Raw genomic sequence first — 26319 nt, 5'->3', positions numbered from 1 at the left:
GACACTCCACAGGCGCAGTTCAATTAGAATGGTCGCACCAATTCCTCTTTAATCCCCCCTCGCCTTTTTCATTTTCCCGTACCCACCTCTCACCGTCTCTACTCGACCGCTATTTCTAGCACCGAGACACACACACACGCACACACACACACACACACCTGTGCTCCCGCTTTCTCACCGCTGAGGGTTCCGCAGTCACCATGGAGACAGTGTATAATGCGCGTGTGTGCGTGCGTCAGCGTACGTACTGTACATATATGTGTGTGTGTCAATCACACCACTGCCGTGGGCACCGTAGAGGGCAGGTATCTGGAGGTGCTGGTGGAGGCGGTGGCTTTGGCCACGCCGGGGCTGGGTGTCCTGACTGAGGCGTAGGTGGTGACGGGGTGGCCGGGGCTCAGCCTGGTGCACACGTTGGCGGGGTTGGCAAAGTGGCTGGGCCAGCGCTCGGCAGCCGTCCTGGGCTGCTGCTGCTGCTGGCTCTGACCCGACGGCGACCTCCTGGCCTGTCTCCGGCCCTCCAGGAAGTAGGTGAGCATTTGACCTTTGCCCTTGACACTGACCTGGCCACGGCACACAAAGTGGTAGTGGTCACTGAGGATGCGCTGCACCTCCTCCGTCACCTGGGAACGAGGGACACCAACGTACCGTGTGAACAGCGGTGGGAAGTAGGAAAGTACATGTGCCCAAGTGCTGTATGTACCATTTTGAGGTAGGCCTACTACTTTTACTTTACTTATTACTCGATACTTTATACTTTATAATTCTACTCCACTACATGGAGTCTACGGTCTATAGAATAGACCAGTGGTTCTCAACACTGTGAGAAACAGAAATGAAATAAAAAGAAAACATTACTGCATCAAAAGTAATCAACAAACTATAAAAACGGTTATTGCTGACCTACAAGATCACAACGCCTCGCAACGTGATTTTCAAAATGTTTGCCTCTTTCTTATATTATATGACAATTTGGCAAATGCGTTGCGAGGCACCGTGAGCTCGCAGATCAGCTATTTTCACAATATCTATCTGTGGAAGTGGAACTGAGTAAAACTAAATACAAAGCCTTAAACTCTGACAATTCCAAGTGCTTGTCAGGTGAGGGGTCAGCGTATACCTGTATCTTGCCCTGCACTCCAGTGCTGTCCATCCTGCTGGCTACGTTCACTGTGTTCCCCCAGATGTCGTACTGAGGCCTCCTTGCTCCGATCACCCCCGCCACCACTGGGCCCACGTTGATACCTGCAGCGGTGGGGAAATGCTTACTCACATTTTACTCACAGTAACAATACTCTCAGTAACAATACTCTCAGTAACAATACTGCAATGTAGAAGCACAAAAAGTCAGGAATAAAAAAAGAATACTTGCGTAAAAGTGCAAAAGTATTGGTGTCAAAATTAATTTAGTACCAAAAGTAAAAGTAGGCCTACACAGAATGTCTCATTTCAAGTTTTCAAACGTATTTCAAACGTAGTCTTTTAAAAATAGTAGATCTAAAAGCTCATAATGCGTCGCATCGCGACACATTGTGAGCTTGTAGATCTTTCAAATGGACGAAATTTTCAAATGGCCGAAATGTGTACATGGCTGAAGTTGTTAATTTTGTAATAATAATCAAGATCTACAAAGTTTTAAAATAATTGTAGTGGAGTAAAAGTACAATATTTGGATTCAAGATGTAGTAGAAGTAAAAGTATTGGAATACTTTATACCACTGGAGACCTGCAGCAGCAACACAACCACATAGAGTCCTTGCAGTCAATCTGAGCTTGTAGAACGGCAACTTTCAAATAGCCAAAGTACATGAAGTGGTTAATGTATGTTTTTTTAGCCAGTCCACACTTTATTTGTGGACTGGCTATTTCTTAATGCCTACATTATAGTAGGCATTATTATGGAGATCTCTCATGTCATTCAAGTTGTATTGGGGCAGTGCACCAACACACCAAATGAACTTCAATACTTCAAGCGGCAAATGTAATGTATTGTTGTTATCTGAAAAAAGCAAGCAAATCCTTCATCATATTGGTTACTAGTTACTACAATAACAGCAAGCCATATGCATAGTACATTATATAGCCATAGTTAGAGGAGTGCTGGGTAAGTCGGGCCAAAGGGTAAAATGAGCCAAATTATAGGTTTACAGTCAGCCATATGATGGATGGCATAATATAGTGTACTATATAGTGAATGAATCACAGCCAAAGCTGTGTTTTTGCCAAGTGAAGTGATTTGTATGTTTGAGAGGGAGTAGATAATTGTAAGGCGGCGCCACACATCGGGTAGTGTTTATGCTAGTTATGACTTGTGGTGCTGGTGGACACACAGTGGGGCAGGGTGTCCCGACTGTGGCACAGGTGGTCATAGAGCTTGTGCACGCGTCGGCAGCGCTAGGGTTGAACGGGCTCGGTGGAGCTGCGCTGCCGGCCCCGTGATGCAGGCACGTGCACACATAGGCATCAAATGGGGCTTGAGCCCCTGCCCTTTTATCTGTCTGTAAATAGTGCCCTTTCCAGATCATAAATCCAGTTGTTACTATGGTGAAAGAAATGTAAGTGCTCTCTTTCCATGCCATACCTGAAGTAGGGTTGTTCGATTAATCGATTTTTAATCGTAACCCGTTTTTTTTCTTTTGGACGATTTAAAAAAATGGAAATCGTAAAATCGATTTTCACTTTAATTAGGGAAATTCTTACTCATTGGAGCCTTGCACGCGCAAAAAGTACACAGCCCCGTCCTCCTAAAGCAGGACGACAAGGTCCGACACCAAATTAATACTACTTTCTCTCTGATGTGTCATTTCTTTGATGCGCGTTTAGCGCACGTCAGACTGAGCAGAGTTCACCACCGCACTGCGCTCACTCGCGATGGTTCAAGCAGAAAACAGAACAAAACGCTGCTGAGCTGGTAAACTTACTTCTTGTTGTAGTTTGAAAGAAGCTTATTAATTCTGTGTTACCCACCTACTGACTGTAGTCTCTTACTGTCCCTGTCACTGTGTTAATTTTGCGTCGGGAAGCGAAGCGCTTCGCCTCCGTTTACGATCAGTCAACATCTCTGTGCATGAGTGGTGCAGGGCAGGGGCGTAGCCAGGAATTACATTTTGGTAGGCGAAATGCCAGCCAAAATTCAGGGGTGGCCTTAGCTATTTTGGCTGTTTTGTCACTCACTATTGATAATGAAACACTAAGGACGCTAAGTTAACTTCTGTATGTGATTGTTGCGCAACTAAAGTTATTATTATTAATACCCTTATTGTTTTATTGCATTTTGCTATTTGGCTATATAAAAAAAATCAAAAAATGAAAAAAAAAACATTTCCTTGCATTTTTTTAATGAAAACAAAATAGTTGAAACATGTATTATTCTTTTAACAAAAAATCGAAATCGAAATCGAAAATCGGGATTTCAGAGAAAATAATCGAGATTTTATTTTTTGGCCATATCGAACAACCCTAACCTGAAGGCGGCATAAAAGAGAATTGCCTTGTCCAAACTCTCCTGAACTTGAATGCAGCATCTTATGTTGAAAGAATTGCCCTCTCTGTGTAGAAATCAAGCACCGAAAATGGCCAACCTGCTATTTTCGATATTTTCACCAAAATGCCATTTTAGACATTTCAGCCCCCGCCTCTCTAACACAGTGGTTCTCAACCTGTGGGTCGGGACCCCCAGAGGGGTCCCCAAATAGTTTTCTCTCTCAACATTAAACAGACCAACATAAAGTTTAAGTGTATAGAGGGTATCTGCACATTTCTATTTGTTTAAGGACAATTTAAGTACTTTTTAATACCTCTAAAATGACAAATTAAACATTGGACAAATTCTCAAATATTAGAGGCAAATTTTCACAATAGAACTGTTATACAAAATGTAATGCCTCAACTCTTAGTGCTCGTCAGGGTAGGGGGTCCCCAGTTAAAATATGATTATTTTGAGGGTCGCGGCCTGAAAAGGTTGAGAACCACTGCTCTAACATTCTCTGCACGTCCCTGCTGTGATGACCTTCTGACATGGCTTTGGCCCTCAGGGGAAGCAAGTGAGTGTTTGATTGAACTGCAGCCAACGTGGTGTTATTGCCAAGTCAGGTGATTTTATTGAGCTCTTTCTGTGTTTGAGGAGGAAGTAGATAATTGGAAGTTGGTATCACACACATCAGGTAGTGTTTATGCTAGTTACAGGGTTATAGATCAGATGAGATGTTTGCTCTGTCTTGCACTTGCTGTGGACCATTTATTTGTTCAGATTGTGCCTATGGGGTAAGAGTACTATGTGGAGCCTATATTAAATCAACAAGAAATAAATATGTTCCTTACAACTCATCTATTTACGTGCATTCCTTGCTATTGTAAGAATTACATTTGTAAATCTTTTAAAAAGTATATAAAAAAGAAAAGGGAAAAAAAGGGATTATGCACAGAGACAATGTGGGTCTCAGACTTCACGTGACCAGCCCGTAACATTATTTATCTCTGACATATAACTCCACTTTTCCAGCAGGGGGCGAGCTTGAAAACCGTCATAAAATACTTTAGAAGTATAAAACATGAGTGAAAATGATTAACCATTATAAGTTACAAGTTGTTATTAATATAAACATTTATAACGAGTATTATGAAGCCTTGTAAGTGCATTATAATGCATTATCTGGAGGTCTCAGTTGGAACTGTTACCCCCGCGACCCGATTCCGGATAAGCGGTTGAAGATGGATGGATGGATAAACGTGATGCACTATCGCATTAAAACATTTGTGTCATTTGTTATTTTTGTATTGGCTTTCCAAAAATAGCAGACATACAAGCTCACAGCGAGTTACTTTGTGCCGCCCTGCGAGCTTGCACATCTGCTATTTTTGACATCGCTGAAAAGTCTTGAAAGTGTGAGATCTACTGATGTAGAACGCTGGTTCTCAAAGTGGGGTCCTAGAGGGGGTTCCAGGGGGTACCCAGACAAACTGATCGCTAGAAACCAAATGTGCCCTTATGTGTATGTAACTCTGAGAGTGTACAAATGGAACCAAATGGACCCGTTACATTAACACTGACGATACTACAGTGCAGATTGGGAGGGGTCCTGAAGATCAAAATAGTGTCAAAGTTGCATATCAAAACTGGGTGTCCTAGAAATTAAAACGGTTGAGAATCACTGCAAGAGCTGTAAAGATGTTCTCTTATGGGGGTCCGTGGCATATCTTTTCAAATGGGGGTCCGCGGGGCTAACACGTGTCAATTTGGGGGTCCTTGGCATGAAGAAGTCTGAGAGCACTGGTTTAGAAGGCATTTGTGTAGTCGGCCTTGATGGGTTAACCCCTTTACAGTAGACCTGGAAAGCATCTGGGTCACTTTAGCTATTAAAAACGTTTAGCTATTAAAAAATAGCAGATATACAAGATATACAAGATATATAGTGCGGCACTGAGTGCCACGCTATGAGCTACTTTTGAAAAATCAGGAAGATTTGTGCAAATCTTTGAATATAAAGCGTACTTTTTTTTAACTCAAATCATTTCTTCTGGGGGTCCCTGGAACAACATATTTTGAGATGGGGGTCCATGGCCAAATAGGCCTACATATTGACCTTGACATGAAAAGGTCTGAGAACCACTGATCAAAAACCTCAGAGGGGATTTAGGAGACATTTGTAGAATGGGCCTCAGATCTTGACGGGTTAAAGGAGTAGTTCACCCCCAAAATGACTTATTTTCTATTGATTACACACGCCGTGGAGGCTTGAGTTCGATAATATTTCTTTGTACTTACGCATTCCTAAGACAAAAATTAGATTATAGTAAATTTACCCCGGAATCAATGGGGGTACATTTTATGTAATAACATTTTTGTCTTAGGACAAAAAAAAATATTATTGAACTCAAGTTTCCATGGCGTGTGTAATCAATAGGAAAAAGAAGTCATTTTGTGGGTGAACTACTTTTTAAACAGACCTGAGCTTTTAGGCAAAGTGCGATCACGCCGCAGCGTTGTTATATTTACTCCGGTCCAACAACCTGAGCACTTTCCTCCAGCGCTGCACACTCCGTCCAGCAGTGTGCAGACAGGATGGCATTGTGTACATCAGTGCCGGGCCGTGATTAAACACAGGCTCCCCACAGGATACCCAACACAATGGACGCCAGGGCTTCAGGTCTGGCCGTGACGAGCTTCCTCCAGGAACGCCGCTCTTTCTGTGATGCGTTTCCCACCGCCGCGGCCTCGCCGAAGTGACCCTCGCCGAGCCTTGACGGACAGCTCGCCCGCTTAGCGTCCGGTTGCCTCGGGTCAGTGGTTCCCAAGCTATACAGTAGGGGTCGTTGGGAGAACTTGGGACCCATTTCTTTTTTTTTGGGGGGGGGGGGGGGGGTCGTGGATCCTCTGTGATGTCTCGCAACTACATATCCTACATATAAATAACCTACTGTATATATACGGTAAGTATCTCGCATAAGTGAGTGCACCCCTTCCATTTCTGCAAATATTTAATTATATCTCTTCATGGGACAATGCTGAAGAAACAGCTGGCAACAAAAGTGAGTACACCCCAATGTAGGATATGTGAGCTTGTAGTTTTTCTGTTAATAGGTCATAATTAAGTCATAATGTATTTTTCGTCTCTGCCAGGTGGAAACCTCAAAACTGTTACTTTTCAGGGGTCAATTTCAAAAATAGCGAAAGTTGCGAATGGACAAGCACAATTGCGGCGCGATGTCAATGTGCTACTCTTGCTGCATTGTTTTGTGTGACGCTGTAGTATGATCAAGTATAGGGCATTTGTGTGTGTGTGTGTGTGTGTGTGTGTGTGTGTGTGTGTGTGTGTGTGTGTGTGTGTGTGTGTGTGTGTGTGTGTGTGTGTGTGTGTGTGTGTGTGTGACATGATTTCACTCACCCACTCTCAGGACAAAGTCATTGTATGACTGGTAGTTGATGGCATCCAGCACATCAAACATCTCAATGGCAAAATCTGACACGGTGCACAAGTGTGAGGTGATGGACTTCTTACCCTAGGAATCAGAAATTATAGGCACGCACGCGTGCGCGCACACGCACACGCACACGCACACGCACACACACACACACACACACACACACACACACACACACACACACACACGCACGCACATCCAATTATTATTATTATCGTCGTTGTTGTCGGCTGGAAACCTTGTATGTCCAAAACTGTTTATTTTGCATTTATCATTAAATTCTTTTTATCTAAACTAGTGAAAATAGACGATCTACAAGCACACAACGCCTCGCATCACAAGGTGTTGTGTGCTTGTAGATCTTCTATTTTCACTATAGTTTTGTGCGGCAGTCATGTATGAAAGAAGCAGGGCTTTACTTTATGACAAATTTGAAACTTTGAGATACAAGGTTTCTGCCCGACAGTGACAATATACTTGTGAGCCCTCTCCCCTGCTGACAACATTCATTCCTAAAGTGAGGACCAGATTAATGTCCTCACGTTCCAGGATTTTCCTCATGCGCAGCAGACATACCTACTGTAAAAACACACAAGCAAAAAGACAAAGTCGAGGTAGAGAGATACTGTATGCGGGCCCGAAATGGCATATTCCTTCTGGTGTGTGATTATGGATCACAGAAGACTGCCATAGCAGCGCTGTACATGCCAGGGTTTTCCCCAAAGTAAAGTCGGAACTCTGGCACACTCCAAATGTTTGCATAAAGTTTGCATAAGTTTGTGAGTTGCAGAAAGGGCTCTTTTGTTTGTCAGCCTTGCAGGATTTAAACAAACTTTAATGAATGCGGAATATGCTGACGCCACAGCGGCTGGTAATCCCTCACACAGGGTTTGAAACATGACAGCGTTCTAAATCCTTCAGCTTCTCTGAAATGCTGTCGGTAAGACACTTGCGAGCTGGCATGCAAATACAGTAAATGCGTACGTATTGCATACACACACGTGCGTACAGACTCAAGACATGTACGCATATACACACGTGCAGAAATATACCTACAGTATCGGGTGGAAACCTTGTGTGTCCCAAACCCTTACTTTTCAGGAACCTGTTGTTCCAACTTCCTGCTGTTCCAACTTCCAATAATAAATACGATAATAAGTAGGCCTTGCCAAGTCACGTGGCAAGAGCCTATCTCCTGTTTCTGTAGCGTGAGGCGGCGTGACGTACAATGAACACCCCCTGGACATGACGCTAGTATAGGGATGGGACGATAAGCGATATTATCGTTTATCGTGATAAAAAACACACACGATAATCGTATCGTGGAGATTTTAATTATCGTGATATCGTCCTCTGCCATGCACTGGGATCAATTCACCTTGCCGAGCTGCATATCCGGTACCACTAAAACCCTCTATAATTGGTAAAAGGTATTATAAGGTAATATACGTACTTGATCCAGTCTTTTTTCACTCTCTATCAAATGTCTTTGCCAAAAAATTGCTGATCTACAAGCTCACAATGCGTCGCGTTGTGACACGTCGTGAGCTTGTAGATCTGCAATTTTTGGCAAATGTTCCGCCCCAGGATAATGGATTTTGATTGTCGCGATAATATTGTAAATCGCAATTTCTTTTGTCACAATAATCGTGATATGAAATGTTCATATCGTCCCACCCCTACGCTAGTAGCCTACGTTGCAGGGACTTGCCCCAAAACCAACCCTTGATGCTGAGTGCCAATCAGGGAGGCATGGGGTTCCATTTTTATAGTCTTTGATTTGACTAAACAACATGAAATGTCAGGGCTCACACTCTGACCACACAAGGCCAATGAGCTGGTTTTAGTCACAAGCTCTTGTTACTACTCTTGTTACTTTTAATTGGTTACAAACATTATTTATAAGACCCATAGACAGACTTTGATATAGCTGACCCTCGCTGAGGCCCTAAGAGTCTCCCTCTCACTAAAGGGTGCGTGGTTGAGTGATGGTTCAGTTGAGTCGCGGGCGCGCAGACAAGATGAAGTTCTAAAAGTTAAATAAACACATTAGAGAATGTATACAGTACTGGATGAGACCAGACTATAAGAGAAATGTAAACGAACAGAATGGGTAGGAAAACAACAGATGCATCTCGTATCGTATTGTGCAAAGGTGTCGGCCTATCTGGTTCAGAGATGGCCATGGCATCAACTGTATCAGTATACATGTGCTTACACAGATGAGAGTAAATCAACAAATGTATTTACTGGTCAAGCGGATAAATGTCAGTCCTAATCATAGGTAAAATCATAACAACCACTTTTGCTTTTTTTTGCTACTTTAGTGTGACATTGTGTGGCATTCATTTACAGAGAAAGACATTTTTCCTTTTTTTCCCAGTTTCCACATGGAGACACAAGGTTTCTGCCCGACAGCAATGATATATACGCACGCACGCACGCACGCACGCACGCACGCACGCACGCACGCACGCACGCACGCACACACACACACACACACACACACAGCAGTAAATACTAATTGCATTGTGTACCTTGGATGCAGTTGTAGGTACCAGCCCCACAGCGGCCATGTATGTACTGCCAATGGTCTTGATTTTCTCTATGTCTGTGTAGCACTCTTTACTCATCAGCTAGACATCCAGGGAGGAAGAGGGGAGGGAATTCACATTATTCATATTGACAGGAGCTGTTTGTTCATCTCTGGAATAGCAAAGTAGCGAATGAATCACATGCAATTAACGATGACTGTACGAAAAGAAGATGATTTACAACTGCTTGCCTCCAAGCCGGAACTAATTGTCACTTTCAACTTTAAATAAAATGGAAAATAGGCAGCAAAGTAATTGAAGTGTAATTAATTACACAAAGATTATGTTAATCAGTTTTTACTAATCAAAGGCTCATGGTGATGATGATGAACGATCCGTGCGCTGTGGTTGGGTCCCGGATCTCTGGTTATGAGTTCCATGGTTAAGATGTCTGCTGTTTGGCTTCCCTACTAATCTGTCTCAATAAGAGACGGTGGACTGGCTACTGTCACAGTGAATGAAACGTAGTCACGTTGGCAGTAATGAGGAGGACTGTTTGCATTGCTTGTCATAATCACACTGACAACATTATCTTCTCAACCTTGCAATCAAAACCAAAGTAGTTAAGAGGTCCCCAATTTTTTCACCATGAGACCAAAAAGAGATATTTGGGTGTCTTTCTGGGACCCCCTCAAAAAACGGATGAAATAAAAGTAGTGTAAATAAATCTACAAGCTGATCTGAAAGGGAAAAAAAAGTTTAAATGATTTCAAACACGTTACAGGTTATTTATTTGTGACCCATAAAAACGTCTCCACGACTCAAAATGTGTCTCGGCCTGTGTGTTTGGCAACCACTGAGAACAAAGTGTAGCGCAGCAGAGTCTGCAAACAAGACTTGTCATACAAAATAATATTCACACCTGAACTTGGTAGCCTACTGGTTGCATCGACTGCACTATAACGGAAAGGCTGACTCTAGGTCTGCAACTATACATTATTGTTTTATTGATTATTCTACCGATTACATTTTCGATTAATCGAATAATTGGGAATTTACATATTGTCTCTGCCGGTTGGAGACCTCATGTGTCCACAACTGTTACTTTTCAGGATTCAAATGAAAAAATAGCAAAAGTAGCAGATCTACAAGCTCAAAAAAGCTCAAAACACGTTGCTTCGCACCGCGTTTCGAGCTTGCGGATCTGCCACTGCATTTTTATAGCGCTTTTCTAAGCAAGTTGCGAACTCAAAGCTTCGACATGTGGACTGGAGGAGCCGGGATTCAAACCGCCAACCCGCAGATCACTGGACGACCTGCTCTACCTCCTGAGCCACAGCTGCCTGCGCTGTAGCATGATCACGTAGGCCGTAGGGCATTAATTTACCAAAAAACACAATAAATCAAAATGTGGAGATAAGAGGTTTCTACCCGACAGCGACGATATAAAATACCTTTTAACAAATCAACAAATCGTTATTTTATACCTCGTCGAACAACAGTGTCATGTGGTAATAGTGACAATAGGAGATCTACAGTAAGAGCTCTATAACGGCTGATTCACCTCATCGAAGTCAGCGATGATCTCGTTGAGCAGCCTCAGACACTCCACCCCCATGTTGTTGCCGTCCAGCTCGATGTAGAAGTCGTTGAAGTTGGCGATGGAGGCGAACAGCACTCCGACCTGCGCGTACGACTGGTAATACAGGTCCTGGAAGAGAGACAAGAGTGTGTCAATTGATTGATTGATTGATTAATTGATTGAAGAGGAGGAGTTTGCAAAAATAGCACAGGGAAAGTACAGTTTAATATACCTGTAAAGGTCCGCTAACAGGATTTTAAACCCAAGAAAGCCTATATCTTGTTTCCATTGAGGTCCTTTATACCCAATTCATAGAAACATTTAATGACAAATATATGATTCTATCATGCAATATGGGAGTAGCCTACCATATGGGAGGGGAGGCTTTGACTTTTTACAAGGGCCAGTTTAGAATTGCAGCCAGCTATAAGTGCTCTTTTAAAGCGGTTTTGAAGGAGAGTAGGGATTTACACTCCCTTAAGACAACACTTTGTTCAGGCGATTAGACTAAGCATAATTCAGACGTAACCACTTAAACCCGTCACCGCCCCTCTCTGTCATTCTCTGCAGCTGAAACACCAATCCATGCTTTCATTACATCCCGTCTCAACTATTACAATAGTATCCTTCACCGCACCATCTCCACATAACTCAGCTGCCCGCCTGCTCACCAGTACCCGTTTCAGAGACAATATTACACCAGTTCTACGCGACCTTCACTGGCTCCAAGTCAAACAAAGAATGCACTTCAAAGAACTACTAAACACCTACAAGGCACTAAACAATCTTGCTCCCCCCTACCTCTCCGACCTCCTCAATCGTCATGTTTCCTCCCGCTCCCTCAGATCTGGTGACGCAAACCTCCTTGATGTCCCCAAGACCACATACCGTACCTGGAGCGACAGAGCTTTTGCTGCCCCAACCCTCTGGAATGCACTCCCCAAAACCCTCAGAGATGCCCCCACCCTCCAAACCTTCAAAATCGCCCTCAAAACCCACCACTTCCATATTGCTTTCCCCAGCTAACTCATTCCACTGTCCTTTTTATCTTTAATGTTTTTATTTTAGTCTTAGTGATTTTCTCTAATAGCAGATCCTGTCCATATACGTGAGTCAGTCATTGAGTGGGTAACGCCTAAATGTCTATAGCTGACCTGTTGTCAGCAACGTGACATTGTTGACTCAATGACCAGGACAGCCTGTTTTGGCAATCATATATGGAGATCCCAGATGTCATCAATATTAAGCCCATATTTGGCAATGCCCATACTGTATATGGACAATCCATATGGCCAAGAAAGAATGCATTATCAAATCAAGACTGCTGACTATCATCACCTGCATCTCCATATATGAAGATCACAACACAGACCTCATCAAACCTGAAATATCCATACATGGAGATGACTGGATCATCACCTAGATCTCCATATATGGAGCTGGTCAATACCTTTACATCTGACCACACGGACTCCAGATATAGATATAGCTGACCTGTTCTGACATCACAGTGATGACTCCACCAGCTCAGCAGAAGGGTATACTGTATATGCCCAAGCAGCCATGTGCACACGCCCATGTGCACGCGCCCATGTGCGCAACCTCGCCCTTTATGGCACTATACACTAAATAATATTAACCCATTAAGACCTGAGGCCCATCCTAAAAATTCAGTCTAAATCAGTAATTCTCAAACTTTCAAGATTAAAAATAATAAAAAAAGAATAGCAGATGTGTATATACATCTGCTCTATGAATAGTCAATGCTAAAATATAACATGACCCAGCTGCTGTTGCTATTGTCAACAAAAACGTTCACCCCAGAATAGGATCCATGTGTTTAATGTTGACGAGAGAACGAGAATGAAGTCGTAAAAGGTCAGGAATTGCAGATGGCCACGTTATTGCTTTCAGCCGGTATGAGATTTCACAAACAGTGCATAACAACAATATATAACGTCGTTGTCGGATGGAAACCTTGTACCCACACGGAAAAGAAATATATGCACATATATGATCAAATATATGCACATGTATGATCATATATGCATCATATATGTTGCATATATGCCATATTGAGGATAATATATGTGCATATATGTGGATATATAAGACATATATGTGTCATATACGGCTTATATATATTCACATATATGCCATAGTCATGGTCATATATTTGCATATATGTCATCCATAATGCCTCATATATGTTCATATATGTCTGACCTTTTGCATGTATGTCATACATAATGCCTCATATATGCTCATATATGTCTGACCTTTTGCATACATGTCATACATAATGCCTCATATATATGCTTATATATGTATGACCTTTTGCATATATGTCGTACATAATGCCTCATATATATAGCTCATATGTCTGATGTTTTGCATACATGCCATACATAATGCCTACATCTCACTTTTATTTGCAAAATAATGTGCATATAAGTTTAATATAACACAATTTATCATAGTACTGCAGGTCACCCCGGTTGCTGGGGGGCCGACTTATGGCCTTTTTAGCGTGCTGCAGTGGCAGGGGTCCAACACTAGGTGGCGGTCTACGAATGGCTGTTTCCGCGCCACCGAGGCGGACGCGTGGATACCGGCCCCGGCTCTCCCGGTCGCTCCTAGGCCTAGTTACGGCATTTTATGTGCACTGCAGTGGAGGGGGTGCCTCACTAGGGGGTGCAATCACTTTTGGATCTGTTCTGGAGCAGCTGGAGTCGGTGGCCCCCCGGGAATTCCCCATGAGCAGCCCTGTTGGGGTCATTTTTGCACTTTTTGGAAGCTGGAACAGGGGGCCCCTGGAGCTCCGGGGGTCCTGGGAGGGGTGGAGGTTGTGGTTTGCCAGGCAAGGACTGTGTGTGCAAAGTTTGGCATGGATTGGGGCATCGGTGGCAGAGATATGAGTTGGGGAAAAGTGTGACGTGACGGACAGCCAGCATTTTCACGCGACGGGACCAACTACATCGGACTCAATGTAAAAAATCAAGTCAGAATAAGTATATTTTATCTGAAAAAATATATAATTGATGCCGTCCAAAAAAAATTATATAAAACTAATTATGTATAATACAGATTTATTAATATAATTATAGGCTATTAATTATATTATTAAAATTATATAGTATGCATTATAATTATAATAGGTGTAATAATTATTGTTATTATCATTATCAATCAATTTATTATCTAATATAATCTTTGCATACAGTAAGTGTTCACATGAGAAACAATGCATTGTTGCATCAGCAGTTATAGGGTTAAGTGCCCAAACTTGGTTAGACCAGTGACATCACACAGTGCTTTGACAGTGCTCTGCCTTGCAGCAGACTGAAACTGGATTGAACCGGTTTGTTTGAATTGCTTTCAGTGACTCACTGCCAGTCTGCCACTGCCAGTGAGTGTGAGTGCAGGCTGAAGGCTCTCTCATGGACTACATTTATATCTCCTTTTGGTAGGTGAAATTTAAACAATACATAACCACTGGATAATGTAACTGTTACATGTTTGTTAAGAATGTTGTCTGTGGTGTTTTTGTCTGTGGTTTTTCCTGAAGGGCCCATGCTAACCAGTAGACAAATACAAAGCTAATGCTAACGCTAGCTGATGCTAAAGTTATTACAATACATCCTAAAGGAACTGAATGTTCCAACTGTGTTGAATAGCTTATACTATGCCCTTTTGATAGAAGTGGCAGTTGTTTAGTGTTATCAATGCTTTGCTGTGTACTGTAGTATGAGTGGCTAACAAAGCTAACATTAGTTAGCAACTGTTCCATGTTAGCAGCATGTGTTGTTTGTAGCTAACATAGCTAATGACAATTTGCTAGTTGTTCAATGGTAGCAGAGAGTGTACAAATGGAATCAAACAACCCCTAACAGGTTAATTTGGTTCCATTTGTACACTGTTAGAGTTAAGGGGAGACCTTGACATTTTAATCTGTTGACTGTTAGCCATGCAAGCCCCCAAAATAATCACATTTGAACTGCATGGGGACCTCCCAAAATATTCAAATTTTAACTGGGGACCCTCCACCCACCAAGCACTTGGAATGCAGTGAGCTTGTAGATCTGCTATTTTCACATTTGTTGCCTCTTTCTTATATCAGCTGACAATTTGGCCAATGTTTGACCAGTTCTTATTTAGTGTTGTTTACTTTTGATATTAGATCTTATAGTGGAGCTGATGTTAACACCACTGACACTAGCCAGACAAAATGACACACATCTGACACTCAAAGGAGGCATGTGCTTGATCCATCATCATGTGTCAGATCATTTAATTTAATTTCTGGAATCAAATTGGTGTGTGTGTGTGTGTGTGTGTGTGTGTGTGTGTGTGTGTGTGTGTGTGTGTGTGTGTGTGTGTGTGTGTGTGTGTGTGTGTGTGTGTGTGTGTGTGTGTGTGTGTGTGTGTGTGTGCACTGTAGGAAGAGTCCTTCAAGGCGTGATAAAGAGGACTACGCAAATCATTGCCTTGTTTCCATACCTGGCCGATCCCTAGGGCACTTTGGGCTATGTAAGTACATAATACAAGTCTAACTTCTTTACTCCTCACTCCTGGAATTGCTCAAAAAGACAAGAGTGCGATTTAAACTAAATTTCAACACATTTTCTATATGCTGACCCTTTCTCCTAACCCCAACAAGTCGATCGCCACAGATGTCAGACCTGTTGACCTTGACTTTAGCAATTCTCCAGACAAGGGCATGTGTTTAATTTTTTAAGGAGAAAAAATAAAACAGGTTCTTGTTTTTAGGAGCAGTATTACAATCCAGCAGATGGGAGTGGGTTTCTTGCATGGAGAGTGAAAACACTTCAAAACGAAGCCTCAGGGGGACAAAAGAAGAGAAGAAACACTCAGCCACTGACAGGTATGTGATTTTGATTATAGTTAGAATTTCACATGTTAAATTATTTTTTAATGTGCATAGGCCTATAGTGCATTTTTTGCTACTGTGGTGGGCATCGCAAGGGGGTCCAGTAAAAAGACAAGTCGCCCTCTGGTGTAAGGGGTAAAAACTGTCTCAACGTTTTTGAGAAACTAAACCCAACATCACATTGTAGCAAATCGCGTGGGTGCCCACTAGGCCACTTGTTCCCAAGCAGTGGGTCGCAGACACATTTTTTAACGTCCCTTATATTTGTATTGTTTTTTACATTTTTTTTTTTCAAAACTTTTTCATAAACAGTCTCCAAAAAGCTAAGGTTTTCATGAAAAAAAAATCAATACAATGATTTTACGAAGTAATTTCATTAAAGAAAAAAAAGTAGTTCGTGAAAATGGCCTAAACTAGTGAAAACAGCAGATCTACAAGCTCACAGTGCGTCGCACCGCATTGTGAGCTTGTAGATCTGCTGTTTTCACTAGCTTGGGTCCTGGGCAAATGTCTAATTTCTCTTGAGCTAATAGTTTGGGAACCACTGCTCTAAGCCATGGCCCATTGGTCAGAACTAGTCCCAAGTCCCAACATACCTTTCTCCTAACCCCAACAAGTACATACCTTTCTCCTAACCCCAACAAGTTGATCGCCACAGATATCAGACCTGTTGACCTTGACTTTAGCAATTCTCCAGACAAGGGCATGTGTTTAGTTTTTTAAGGAGAAAAAATAAAACACGTTCTTGTTTTTTAGGAGCAGTATTACAATCCAGTATATGGGAGTGGGTTTCTTCAGCTAACGACAGAAACCCAGTGTCTTGAGGGCATCGCACTGATGATGGTCAAGGAGAAGATGAAACAGACCTTCACCCATCGCCAAACAATGGTTCATGACCCAGTGAAGTCCTCTGAAATATTCACCACCTTTACAAGATTTCTTGACATCGCAGGAATGGTATGTCGCTCTTAAACTGTCATGCCTTAAAATCAAACTGAAATGAAAAATTACTTTAAACAGATCACATCCCTGGTCATAGGGTGAACCCATTAAAATGTATGCCATGTCGTCTGTATTCCATCCTGTCTGCAAAATGGAGATACAGGATTTCAGTCTGATGTTTGGTGATGACATCGCTGCAGAAGTGGCCTACTTACTCACTACATGCAGTAAGTCCTTGAACAAAGCTGTGGACTCAACCAAACAGGCGACCATGTAGATCTGCTTCATAACGCTGAATCCATAACAGAAGAACTGGAAAATGGTACGCTGGAATTAAAGGAATAATACTAATGGAAGAGGGAATTGGTTTTGAAACCAAAATGTAAACATATTTTAGTAAAAATGTCTTTGTTTCCCCCCACCCTTGTATTTTCGGGATGGGACAGTGAAATGTCCTCCATCTTGCCTTATCCACCAGATGCCACCCTCACCTCAAGGCCGCAACAAGAGACCAGGAAAGCTCTCAGCCCGACAAGCCATTGACCACCTTTTGAAGTTTATCTAGGTAAGGTTACAGTTCTATTAAAGTTTAAGATGGCTCACTGTACTGTCCCTAATATTCACCCTTAAAACTATACTTTTGTGAAATTATGCGATGACCATGCTCATCTGTAATCAGCGACTGCCCTGTGATATGTGTCTGCTTCTAAATCTAAATCTAAATACTGAATGAAGAAATTCAAAAATGAGAAAAAGTCATTTTGAAATTGGAATATCTCTTTAAGTTACTCTAGACCCCCGGGTGTGTTGTTATAAATATCCCCTACCCTGGCTGGGTCACCCACCACTCACAAACAATGAAGCATAGTGTTGCAGTTGTCAATTATGTCAGCTCATTTCTTTGTCTCACTTGAAACTTTACATTTTCTGTTTACTGGAGAGATGGGGAGAGAAGGTTGCCGTTGAACATGACAATCCCTGCTACTGAGAAAAGAAATATTCCATAGCAATGGCATAGCAATGACTGTTATCAGAATATAGCTCTATTTAACACTTATTTGTTGTTACTCAACCTTTGAATATGTTGGGATTGTCATAATATTGTTTCCTCTTCATTCCAGGCATTGAACACCTGCAAGCTCTACAGGGACTTGTTGAGATGGTTGGGGACATGGAGATGGCAGATCCAATGTGAAAAGTTTAGGTGTTGGCCATTGAGGTGCAAGAGCTATATCCAGGTATGTATAAATGTATTATGGATTTTACATTTTTGATGATACGATTATAGTCCAGGTAAAAATTTGGGAGGTAGACGAACATGTTCAATTTACATTTCACACTACAGTGAGAAGATTAACTATCTTAACTATATCCCATACTACGCTTTGTGATCTGTTAGAGCTAGAACATGAAGTTTCCTTTAGGCCTGCTTTACACTGGCAGTCAAATCCAGCCTCAGATTGGAATCCGATTGGATTAAATGGTCACATGGAACCAATCAGATTCCAACCCGGATGTGACACAGATCTGATTCAGGCTGGGTTTGGCTGCCAGTGTAAACCAGGCCTATAATTAGATCTCACAATGGTCTGTTTCCATGGTCCACTTGAAGAGCAGAAACTTTGTGAAATGTGTTAATCATGGAATCTCTGTTCACTGGCTGTGGACTCTGTGTTCTCGTTGGAACAGGCAGCCATTCACCACAGTGCTAAGAAGGACTGCAGTCGCCTGTCTCACCAGCTGTTTGACAAATTCTTCACAACTGAAGAACTGGAAGGATGCAGTTGTCACAGGGAGGCATGGTGTTGTTCCAGAGCTCGAGGGCAAACATATGCTGGACCCCACCCAAGTGGAAAAGATTCAAAGTAAGTTTATCTTACACTTGACTTATGTGTCTGATACATTGTGCAGTAGTTAGTTAAGAAATGCAGCCCAGCTTCAACTTGATGTTGCAGTGGTGAGTCTCCCAGTCTAGTCAAATACTTTTTAATGTAATATTGTAACATCCCCCACTGACTGAGCAAAGGACCGAACATGGGGAAAACAGCCCCATATAGAACCTCACCCTCCGCTGCATACCGTTGTGCTCCTCGAGATGAGGTCCTATGTGGATATCCCTGGGCTGCAGTAGAATGCCTCCACGCCGAGGTAGAGGTTCTATCCAAAAAGTAAAGGTAGTTCCATGCTCCCAGAGTATGATTTTCCATCCCGCGGTGCATAACAGTATGCAGCAGAGGTTCTATATGGGCGAGGGGAAAACATGTTTAATGTGCCATTATAGCTAATTTAATCTTCTCTGTCTCCAATCTTAAGGTACAGCACCAAAGCTGGATGGAAGGCAGTATCGGTGGAAACATCAAGACTGGTTGGACAACGCTGAGGTGATTCACCGCAAGGGGAAGAGCAGGCTGTTCTTCCTGAGAAGACTGGGATCGTTTAGCCACCAAACTGTTATGGCAGTTTTTTTTTTTTATTAATGTGGAATAACGTGCTGGGGAGGAACTGAGCGAGTGACACCTTCAACTCAACAGACTGGTGAGGAAGGCGAGCTCCGTTGTTGGGTTCTCCTTGTAGGGGTGGAGGATTGACCAGGGTGCAAATGGCTAGAAAGCTGGATACAAACTTGAAGAAATCCTCCCACCCCCTCCACCTTCCTTGGATAGACAGAGGATCCGATAGATTCATCTACCCAGGACTGAGATATGAGAGACTGGGAAAGTCCTTTGTGAATGTTATACAATGAGAGACACTGCGGTCGTTTGGACAACTGTAACTTAACTGGAATAATTGTTACTGACTGTTCCGCGGCTTTGCTGAGAGTCCAGCCCATGTCACTTCTGCTTTTTTGCACTGACCAATGGACATTTTGCATTCTCTGTAAGTATGTGCCTGTATGTTAATTACTGCCCACACAAAATGACACACACACACACACACACACACACACACACACACACACACACACAATGTGTGGCCATTAATGTGCCAGGCTACAGCAGTCGATATGTCGTCAGTTCAGTTTTCAAATGGAACATACAGTATCAGTGTTAGTTGAGTTCTGCTTGTATGTGAATAAATGCTAATAATGACTTCAAGATTGTGTGTTTTATTTTGTATTCCTGTAGGTATATATAGAGAGTATGGTATGTGTATCATTTAACACATATATGTACATGTATGCCACACATATATGTGCATGTAGCGTCACATATATGTGTGGCATACACGCATGTATATGAGCGGCATATATGCCCATATATGGGCTGCTTACATGTACATATATGTGTGGCATATATGTGATATATATGGCCATATATGTGCTGGACATATATGAACATATGTATATATATGCACATGTATGTACATATAGGCGCCAATTTTGGGTTATGTGCATATATGTTTATACATATATGTGGCATATATATAAAAAATATATGTACATATATTTTCTTTCCGTGTGGGTATGTCCAAGTTTCAAATGTGTACGTTCTTTCGCAAAGTAAAGCCCAGCTTCATCGTACAAGGCCGTCACACAAAAGTAGTGAAAACAGCAGATCTACAAGCACACAACGCCTCGCGGTTATAGTTTAAATAATTTTTTAAATGATAAATGCAAAACGAACGGTTTTGGACATACAAGGTTTTCATCCGACAACGACGATACTGTACTATACTGAAACATTACGCAACGTAAAATGAAGCTTGGTGTTGGCTAACCTGCCTTCGTACAGTACTGTATATCAGTGAGAAAGAGAAAAAAAGTGATGGTGTATATTTACCAAGATATCTTAGCATGGGGGAATAATGTGAAGGGGCTGGGGGGTGCAAGTTGCCACCCCAGTGTGAAAATGATTTTTTGAAAGGGCCTTTATGTTCGAGCGAAGAAATGTCTGTCCATGAAATCCAGCCACTAAAGTAGCACCGGGCTGCGATATGAATACAGAGTGTGTTGGTGACCTTTAGCCCAGAGGAGACTACAGAGGGGGCCCATTCTGTACTCGTCTAGCTGTGAGGGTCACCAATGTGCCGGAAGCACGCTTCCTGGCCTCCCCCAACAACCCCCCCTCCACAATGTTTACAAAACAATCCTGTCCTCATGAGGGGATACACATTTCCTGGAGGATGTCTGATTTCATCACTTCCTGCGGGGGAGGGGGGATGCGGGGGGGACAGAGATCAGTGGAGGGAATGTTCATCAATGCTCCTGGGAACAGACACGCACAGGGCCGTCACTCATAAACACAGCATAACACACGGCATGAAGCAGGGACCCCCTCTACCTTAGATTCCATATAGTTACACGGCATGAAGCAGGGACCCCCTCTACCTTAGATTCCATATAGTTTCATTGTTTGACAGCACAATCGTCAGTGTATTTTGGATTCATTTCAATTTGTGTTTTCAGATATTTAACCACTTGAACCGTCAATACTTGACCTTTCACTCTGTACTTAGTCTGCTCTTTTACCCCTCTACACCAAAACTCTTTGCCAAAAATAGCCGATCTACAAGCTCACAACCCCTCGCAGCGCGAGGCGTTGTGAGCTTAAGTTCTCAGAATATGGACACTAGGGTTCAAGTGGTTAATATAAAAAGGAGAAAAAAATTACATTCATCACACAAAGGTTTGGAGGGCCCCCTGTAGTAATTCTGAGGACCCCCTAGGGGTCCCGGACCCCCTGTTGAAGACCCATGCAGTAGGATGTTTGGCCTGTCCGGGCAGCGGACGACTGTTTGTCATGCATGCGCAATGATTCTCTCAGCGTTCATTTATCAATTTCTTTTCACTCCGAGAGCGTGCAGCTGTAACCAAATGGACCCGTAACCCTCCCGGAGTTTGGCGAGATTGACGCTGTGTGACCGTGTATAAATGAAGTAGACCGGTAGATTGGCTATAGGCCCAGTAGGAGCGAGATCATTTAGCGACCTACAACCGGGTCGCAACGTGGTCGGTAGTTTTCAGCGACCGGGTCGCTAAATCGATCGACCGGGTGGCTAAATCAACCGACCGGCCCGGTAAATCACCAACCGCGCTGCTAGGTCGCTAAATGATGTCGCTCTCTCTCTATAGGTCTACTGTTAAGTTTTCTATTCAACCATGCACACTGGTGTTCTATATAGGACTAACGTTGAATTCATACACCAACAGTCAGGAGGTCGACATTTCCCTAAAGGAAATACAGGTGGCGGTCCCAGGGAGTCCCCAGCTAATTTAGCCAATAGCATATTCAGACATCCCAAGTCTGCCGGAAGTTGCGGGAGGCTCCCGGAAATAAGCGTTGCTCCCGCACACCCGCAAGTGGCCAAAAAAAACAAACAAAAAAAAAACCCTATAAACCGGAAAATGTTCCAACCCAGGATAATGAATGTTGGGGATATTTTGATTATTGCGATAATATCTAAAATCACAATTTCTTTGTTCACAAGAATGGTGACATGACATGTTCATATATGGTCCCATCCAGGGTAGGATTTTTATGGAGGCCTGGAGGCCATGAAGGCCATGGCCGCCGTTGCCCCTCTTTGGCCTTGTGCCCCTCAAACCAATGGTATGACTTGAGGCCACAGTGGCCTTAATGCTCCAGCTGACTGTACCACTTTCTCCTCTGTCTCTTTCTGGTCAATATGTAGACAATGAGTAGACACCGGTGTGCGGTGTCTCTTTCTTGTCATGTAGACAGTGTTTTTTGGTTGAGATTCTGAAATCTTACCTCCCCATGCAGTACGCATCTTTAAACCAATCCAGTGACTTTGATTGATGTAGGTCTGAGCATGGATCAGATTGTAAATGCCATCATTTATCTATTTCACTGCAGATTAGGTTATCATCCTTAACCCTTTAATTCAACGAATTCTTTCAATGGACTAAAATCTTGTTTTATTTGATGGCCTTCCTGCTCTGGCATTTGGCTTTTGTGACCTAAAAAAATGGACACCATCAAAGGCCAAGTGGCCTTGCCCCTAGCATGACGAAATGCCAGGCCTGGTCCCATCCCTACTAGGGCATTCACGAATAGTGATTTTTAGTATTCAAATGATTCGACCTCAAAGTATTCGAATAGTCGAATATTCGACAGGACTGGCCAAACTGTCAAATATTAAGTAAGCAAGAGGCGAACATTGTGAAAATAGCCGATCTAGATCTGCTATTTTCACAATATTTATCTGCAGAACCGAGTCACATTAAATGTAATACCTACAATTCCAAGTGCTTGTCAGGGTGGGGGGTCCCCAGTTCAAATATGTTTATTTTGGGGGTCACAGCCTAAAAAGGTTTGAGAACCCCTGGTATAGAGCATTAACAAATTCATCCACCAGGGGCATTGACAACTCATCCTTATGACTTCCTATCTAGCCATGTTTTATAAACTATATATTTTTTAATGAGAAAAAAAAAAGACGAATATTCGACTTTGGTGAACAACGTCGAATAGTGACTTTGATATTCGAATATTCGAATATTTGGTGAATGCCCTAATCCCTACTCACCATGTTCCTGGGGTTGGACATGAGGAAGTGCTGGGCCACGTGCGCCGGCAGCAGGTTGAACAGGATCCTCTTGTTGTCCAGCTTCACCTTCTCCATCTCGTCTCTCTCCTCCTCCGCCTGCGTGGACGCCATGCGTCAGGGACACCCAGAGAATGTTAGAGAGGCAGGTGCTGAAATGTCTAAAAGGGCCTTTTGGTGGAAATATCGAAAATAGCGGACCTCCAAGTAGGGCTGGGTGATTAATCGATTTTTTATAAAAATCTTTGGAAGATTAAAGAAAAAAAGAAAATCGTCAAATCCATTTTCACTTCAATTAGGGTAATTCTGGTACGGATCTCACTCATTAGAGCCCTGCACGGGGCAAAAGGTCCACAGCCCGGTACTCCTAAAACACAACATGTTCTGCAATATAATAAGCCAGAGTCCGACACATGTAATTTCTCTCTGACGTGCACTTTCTTTATTCCCAATAGAAAAAAAACAAAAACAAAATCAAAGGGCAGGGGCTCAAGCCCCCATTTGATGTCTATTTGTGCACGTGCCTGCCATGCTTTAGCCTAGCACAGCGAAACAATCCACCCATGTTAAAACAAGGTACTGCAGTTAGTTAGTATATAGTCTGGCCAAGCCAGGCTAGCAAGGCATCACCACAGAGCACACGGACCAGGGGGTCATCAATATGGCCCTATTTTCAGCCATGCATTACCCTATCCCTAAACTTATGTTTTACCATTTTAAAAAACATGTTTAAATCAGGGCTCTTCAACGTTTTCAGGCCAAGGACCCCTTAGTCGAGAGAGAGATAAAGCAGGGACCCCCACAACCCATAGATACCATATAGTTTAGTTTTGTCGTTTGACAGCACAATCATCAGTGTATTTTGGGTTCATCTAAATGTGTGTTTCCAGAAATGTAACCACTTGAAACGTCAACACTTAATAAACTTGACCTTTCACTCTGTAATCAGTCTGCTCTTTTTTCCCCTTCTACACCAAAACTCTTTGCCAAAAATAGCCAATCTACAAGCTTGTGGATCTGCTATTTTTGGCTAAAGTTCTCAGAATATGGACATTAGGGATCAAGTGGTTAATATAAAAAAGAAGAAAAAAAGGTTTCTATCACACAAAGATTTGGAGGACCCCCTGTAGTAACTCTGAGGACCCCCTGTTGAAGACCCCTGGTTTAAATAGTTCAAATAGCTGATCTACGAGTGTCGATACTTCAGCTAAATTTTGAAATACTGTTTTTTCAAAAAAATAATAATAATAATAATAATAAAAAAATAAGGGGTAAGGCATGGACGAAAATATAGCTGATGGTCTTGTACACGCCATTATTTATTTATTATTTTGATCATAAGACCCAATTACTGAATGTTAAATTCTCCAGGTTTTCTGCAGAATATGCATGACACTGATTTACTACAACACTATGGCATATTAGTAGTCCACTAGTGGTACTTCTCAAATGTTTTATTTGCAAGGAATCAGGATCCCCTAACTCGGAGAGTGTACAAATCCATTTGAACACTCTCAGAGTTACAGACCTATTACGGTCATTCAGGTATATCTCTTTATGTGTTTCTGTTAATATTGTCCATTCATTTTGTTTTTCCGTGGCAAAAGAATAATTTTGACAAAAATGTCCACCAGAAGCCAGCATGGCGATGACCCCTTACACAGGTGGAGAGGTTTTAATGGGTTAAAAAAGCTGCAAATAAAATACTGACAATCTGTAGCTGCAGAGCTGGGCTGCTGACATGTGTAATTGCTCATTCTTATCACTAGAGGGTGGTAATGACTTACAAACATGACAGTCAGACCTGTCAACTACTGTAGATTAAATGGACATGAAACTAGATCAGTTTTTATGTTCTCAAAAGTGTGGTCCAGGGACTCTCAGGGTTCCTCGAGGGGGTTCCAAACATCCGTCTGTAACTCTTGTGTGGTCCTTGAAATGAAAAGGTCTGAAAACCTTTTTTGTCTCTTTTTTTTTTAAACCACTGATCTATGTACTGTATACCCCAACCAACACGCACATGAAGAGATTAAATAATGCATGTGCAAATATGTACACATACTGTAGGCTACAGAGTAGAGACACACACGTGCACAAACATAGACATACACATTAGGGCTGTCACGATATGACATTTTACATGACGATTAATTGTCGCTCAAATAATTGCGATTAACGATTTAATTGTGTTTTTGTCGTTGACAATTACATTCCTGTTTGGCTTGTAGGCTTTGAAGTTGCACATGGCAGATATATGACACATAACCTAAATATACAAAGAAATTACTGACATATTTGACAACTTTATACTTAAAAAAGAACATTGATTGTGGAAATAGCCGATCTACAAGCTCACAACGCGTCACGATGCGACGCGTTGTGAGCTTGTAGATCGGCTATTTCCACTATGTTTGACTTTTCTTTTAAATATTAACATTTTTCAACATGGAAACGATTATGACGATTATGAAAAATAATCACGATTATGTCAAATAATTGCGATTAGACGATTATGTAATAATTATGACAGCCCTATGCACAAACATAGACAGACACATACTGTACAAACATACACACACGTCTCTTTATTATGCATGCTTCATGCATGCTCACACTGCACGCACCTGAGTGGCCCAGAGGTAGTCCAGCCGTAGCTTGAGGTCCAGCTGTCTGGAGTGCAGGGCCAGGGCTACAGTGAACAATATGACCGCTAAGACAGGGTCATAACCCCGTGTGTGGAGGAACCCACCTCTGCAGGGGGGAGAAAACAAATCACAGTAAACACATGTAGGATCTGTTGATTTGTTGAAACAAACAGGAGGGGGGTTGGGGGATTTTATATATATACTCACTCCTATAGGCCAGTGTTCCAGGGTCTCCCCTTAACTCTGACAGCGTAGAAAATGGAACCAAATGAACCCGTTAGGGTTCATTTGGTTCCA

The 26319-nt window shown here is 42.4% G+C and overlaps 1 protein-coding gene across 2 annotated transcripts in view; it reads right to left on the bottom strand.

The window, feature by feature from the left end:
* Window positions 1–272: 272 nt before the first annotated feature.
* The window catches only part of adcy1a (adenylate cyclase 1a), a gene marked incomplete at both ends in the record, with an annotated part of 83929 nt that continues 57882 nt past the window's right edge, over window positions 273–26319 (bottom strand). The window contains 7 exons of one of the 2 annotated variants that reach the window (XM_080735248.1): window positions 273–623; window positions 1121–1245; window positions 6885–6999; window positions 9459–9557; window positions 11020–11166; window positions 23360–23476; window positions 26002–26128. In XM_080735248.1, the coding sequence (XP_080591374.1) occupies window positions 273–623; window positions 1121–1245; window positions 6885–6999; window positions 9459–9557; window positions 11020–11166; window positions 23360–23476; window positions 26002–26128 (1081 nt within the window). The remainder of the gene's footprint in view (window positions 624–1120; window positions 1246–6884; window positions 7000–9458; window positions 9558–11019; window positions 11167–23359; window positions 23477–26001; window positions 26129–26319) is intronic. The other variant, XM_080735247.1, reaches the window with a different exon arrangement.

Source organism: Nannobrachium achirus (assembly GCF_963921795.1).
Source record: "Nannobrachium achirus genome assembly, chromosome: 1".
Lineage (NCBI taxonomy): Eukaryota > Metazoa > Chordata > Actinopteri > Myctophiformes > Myctophidae > Nannobrachium > Nannobrachium achirus.
The sequence above is the reverse complement of the archived record's forward strand: the minus strand, read 5'-3'. Positions and strand labels throughout refer to the sequence as shown.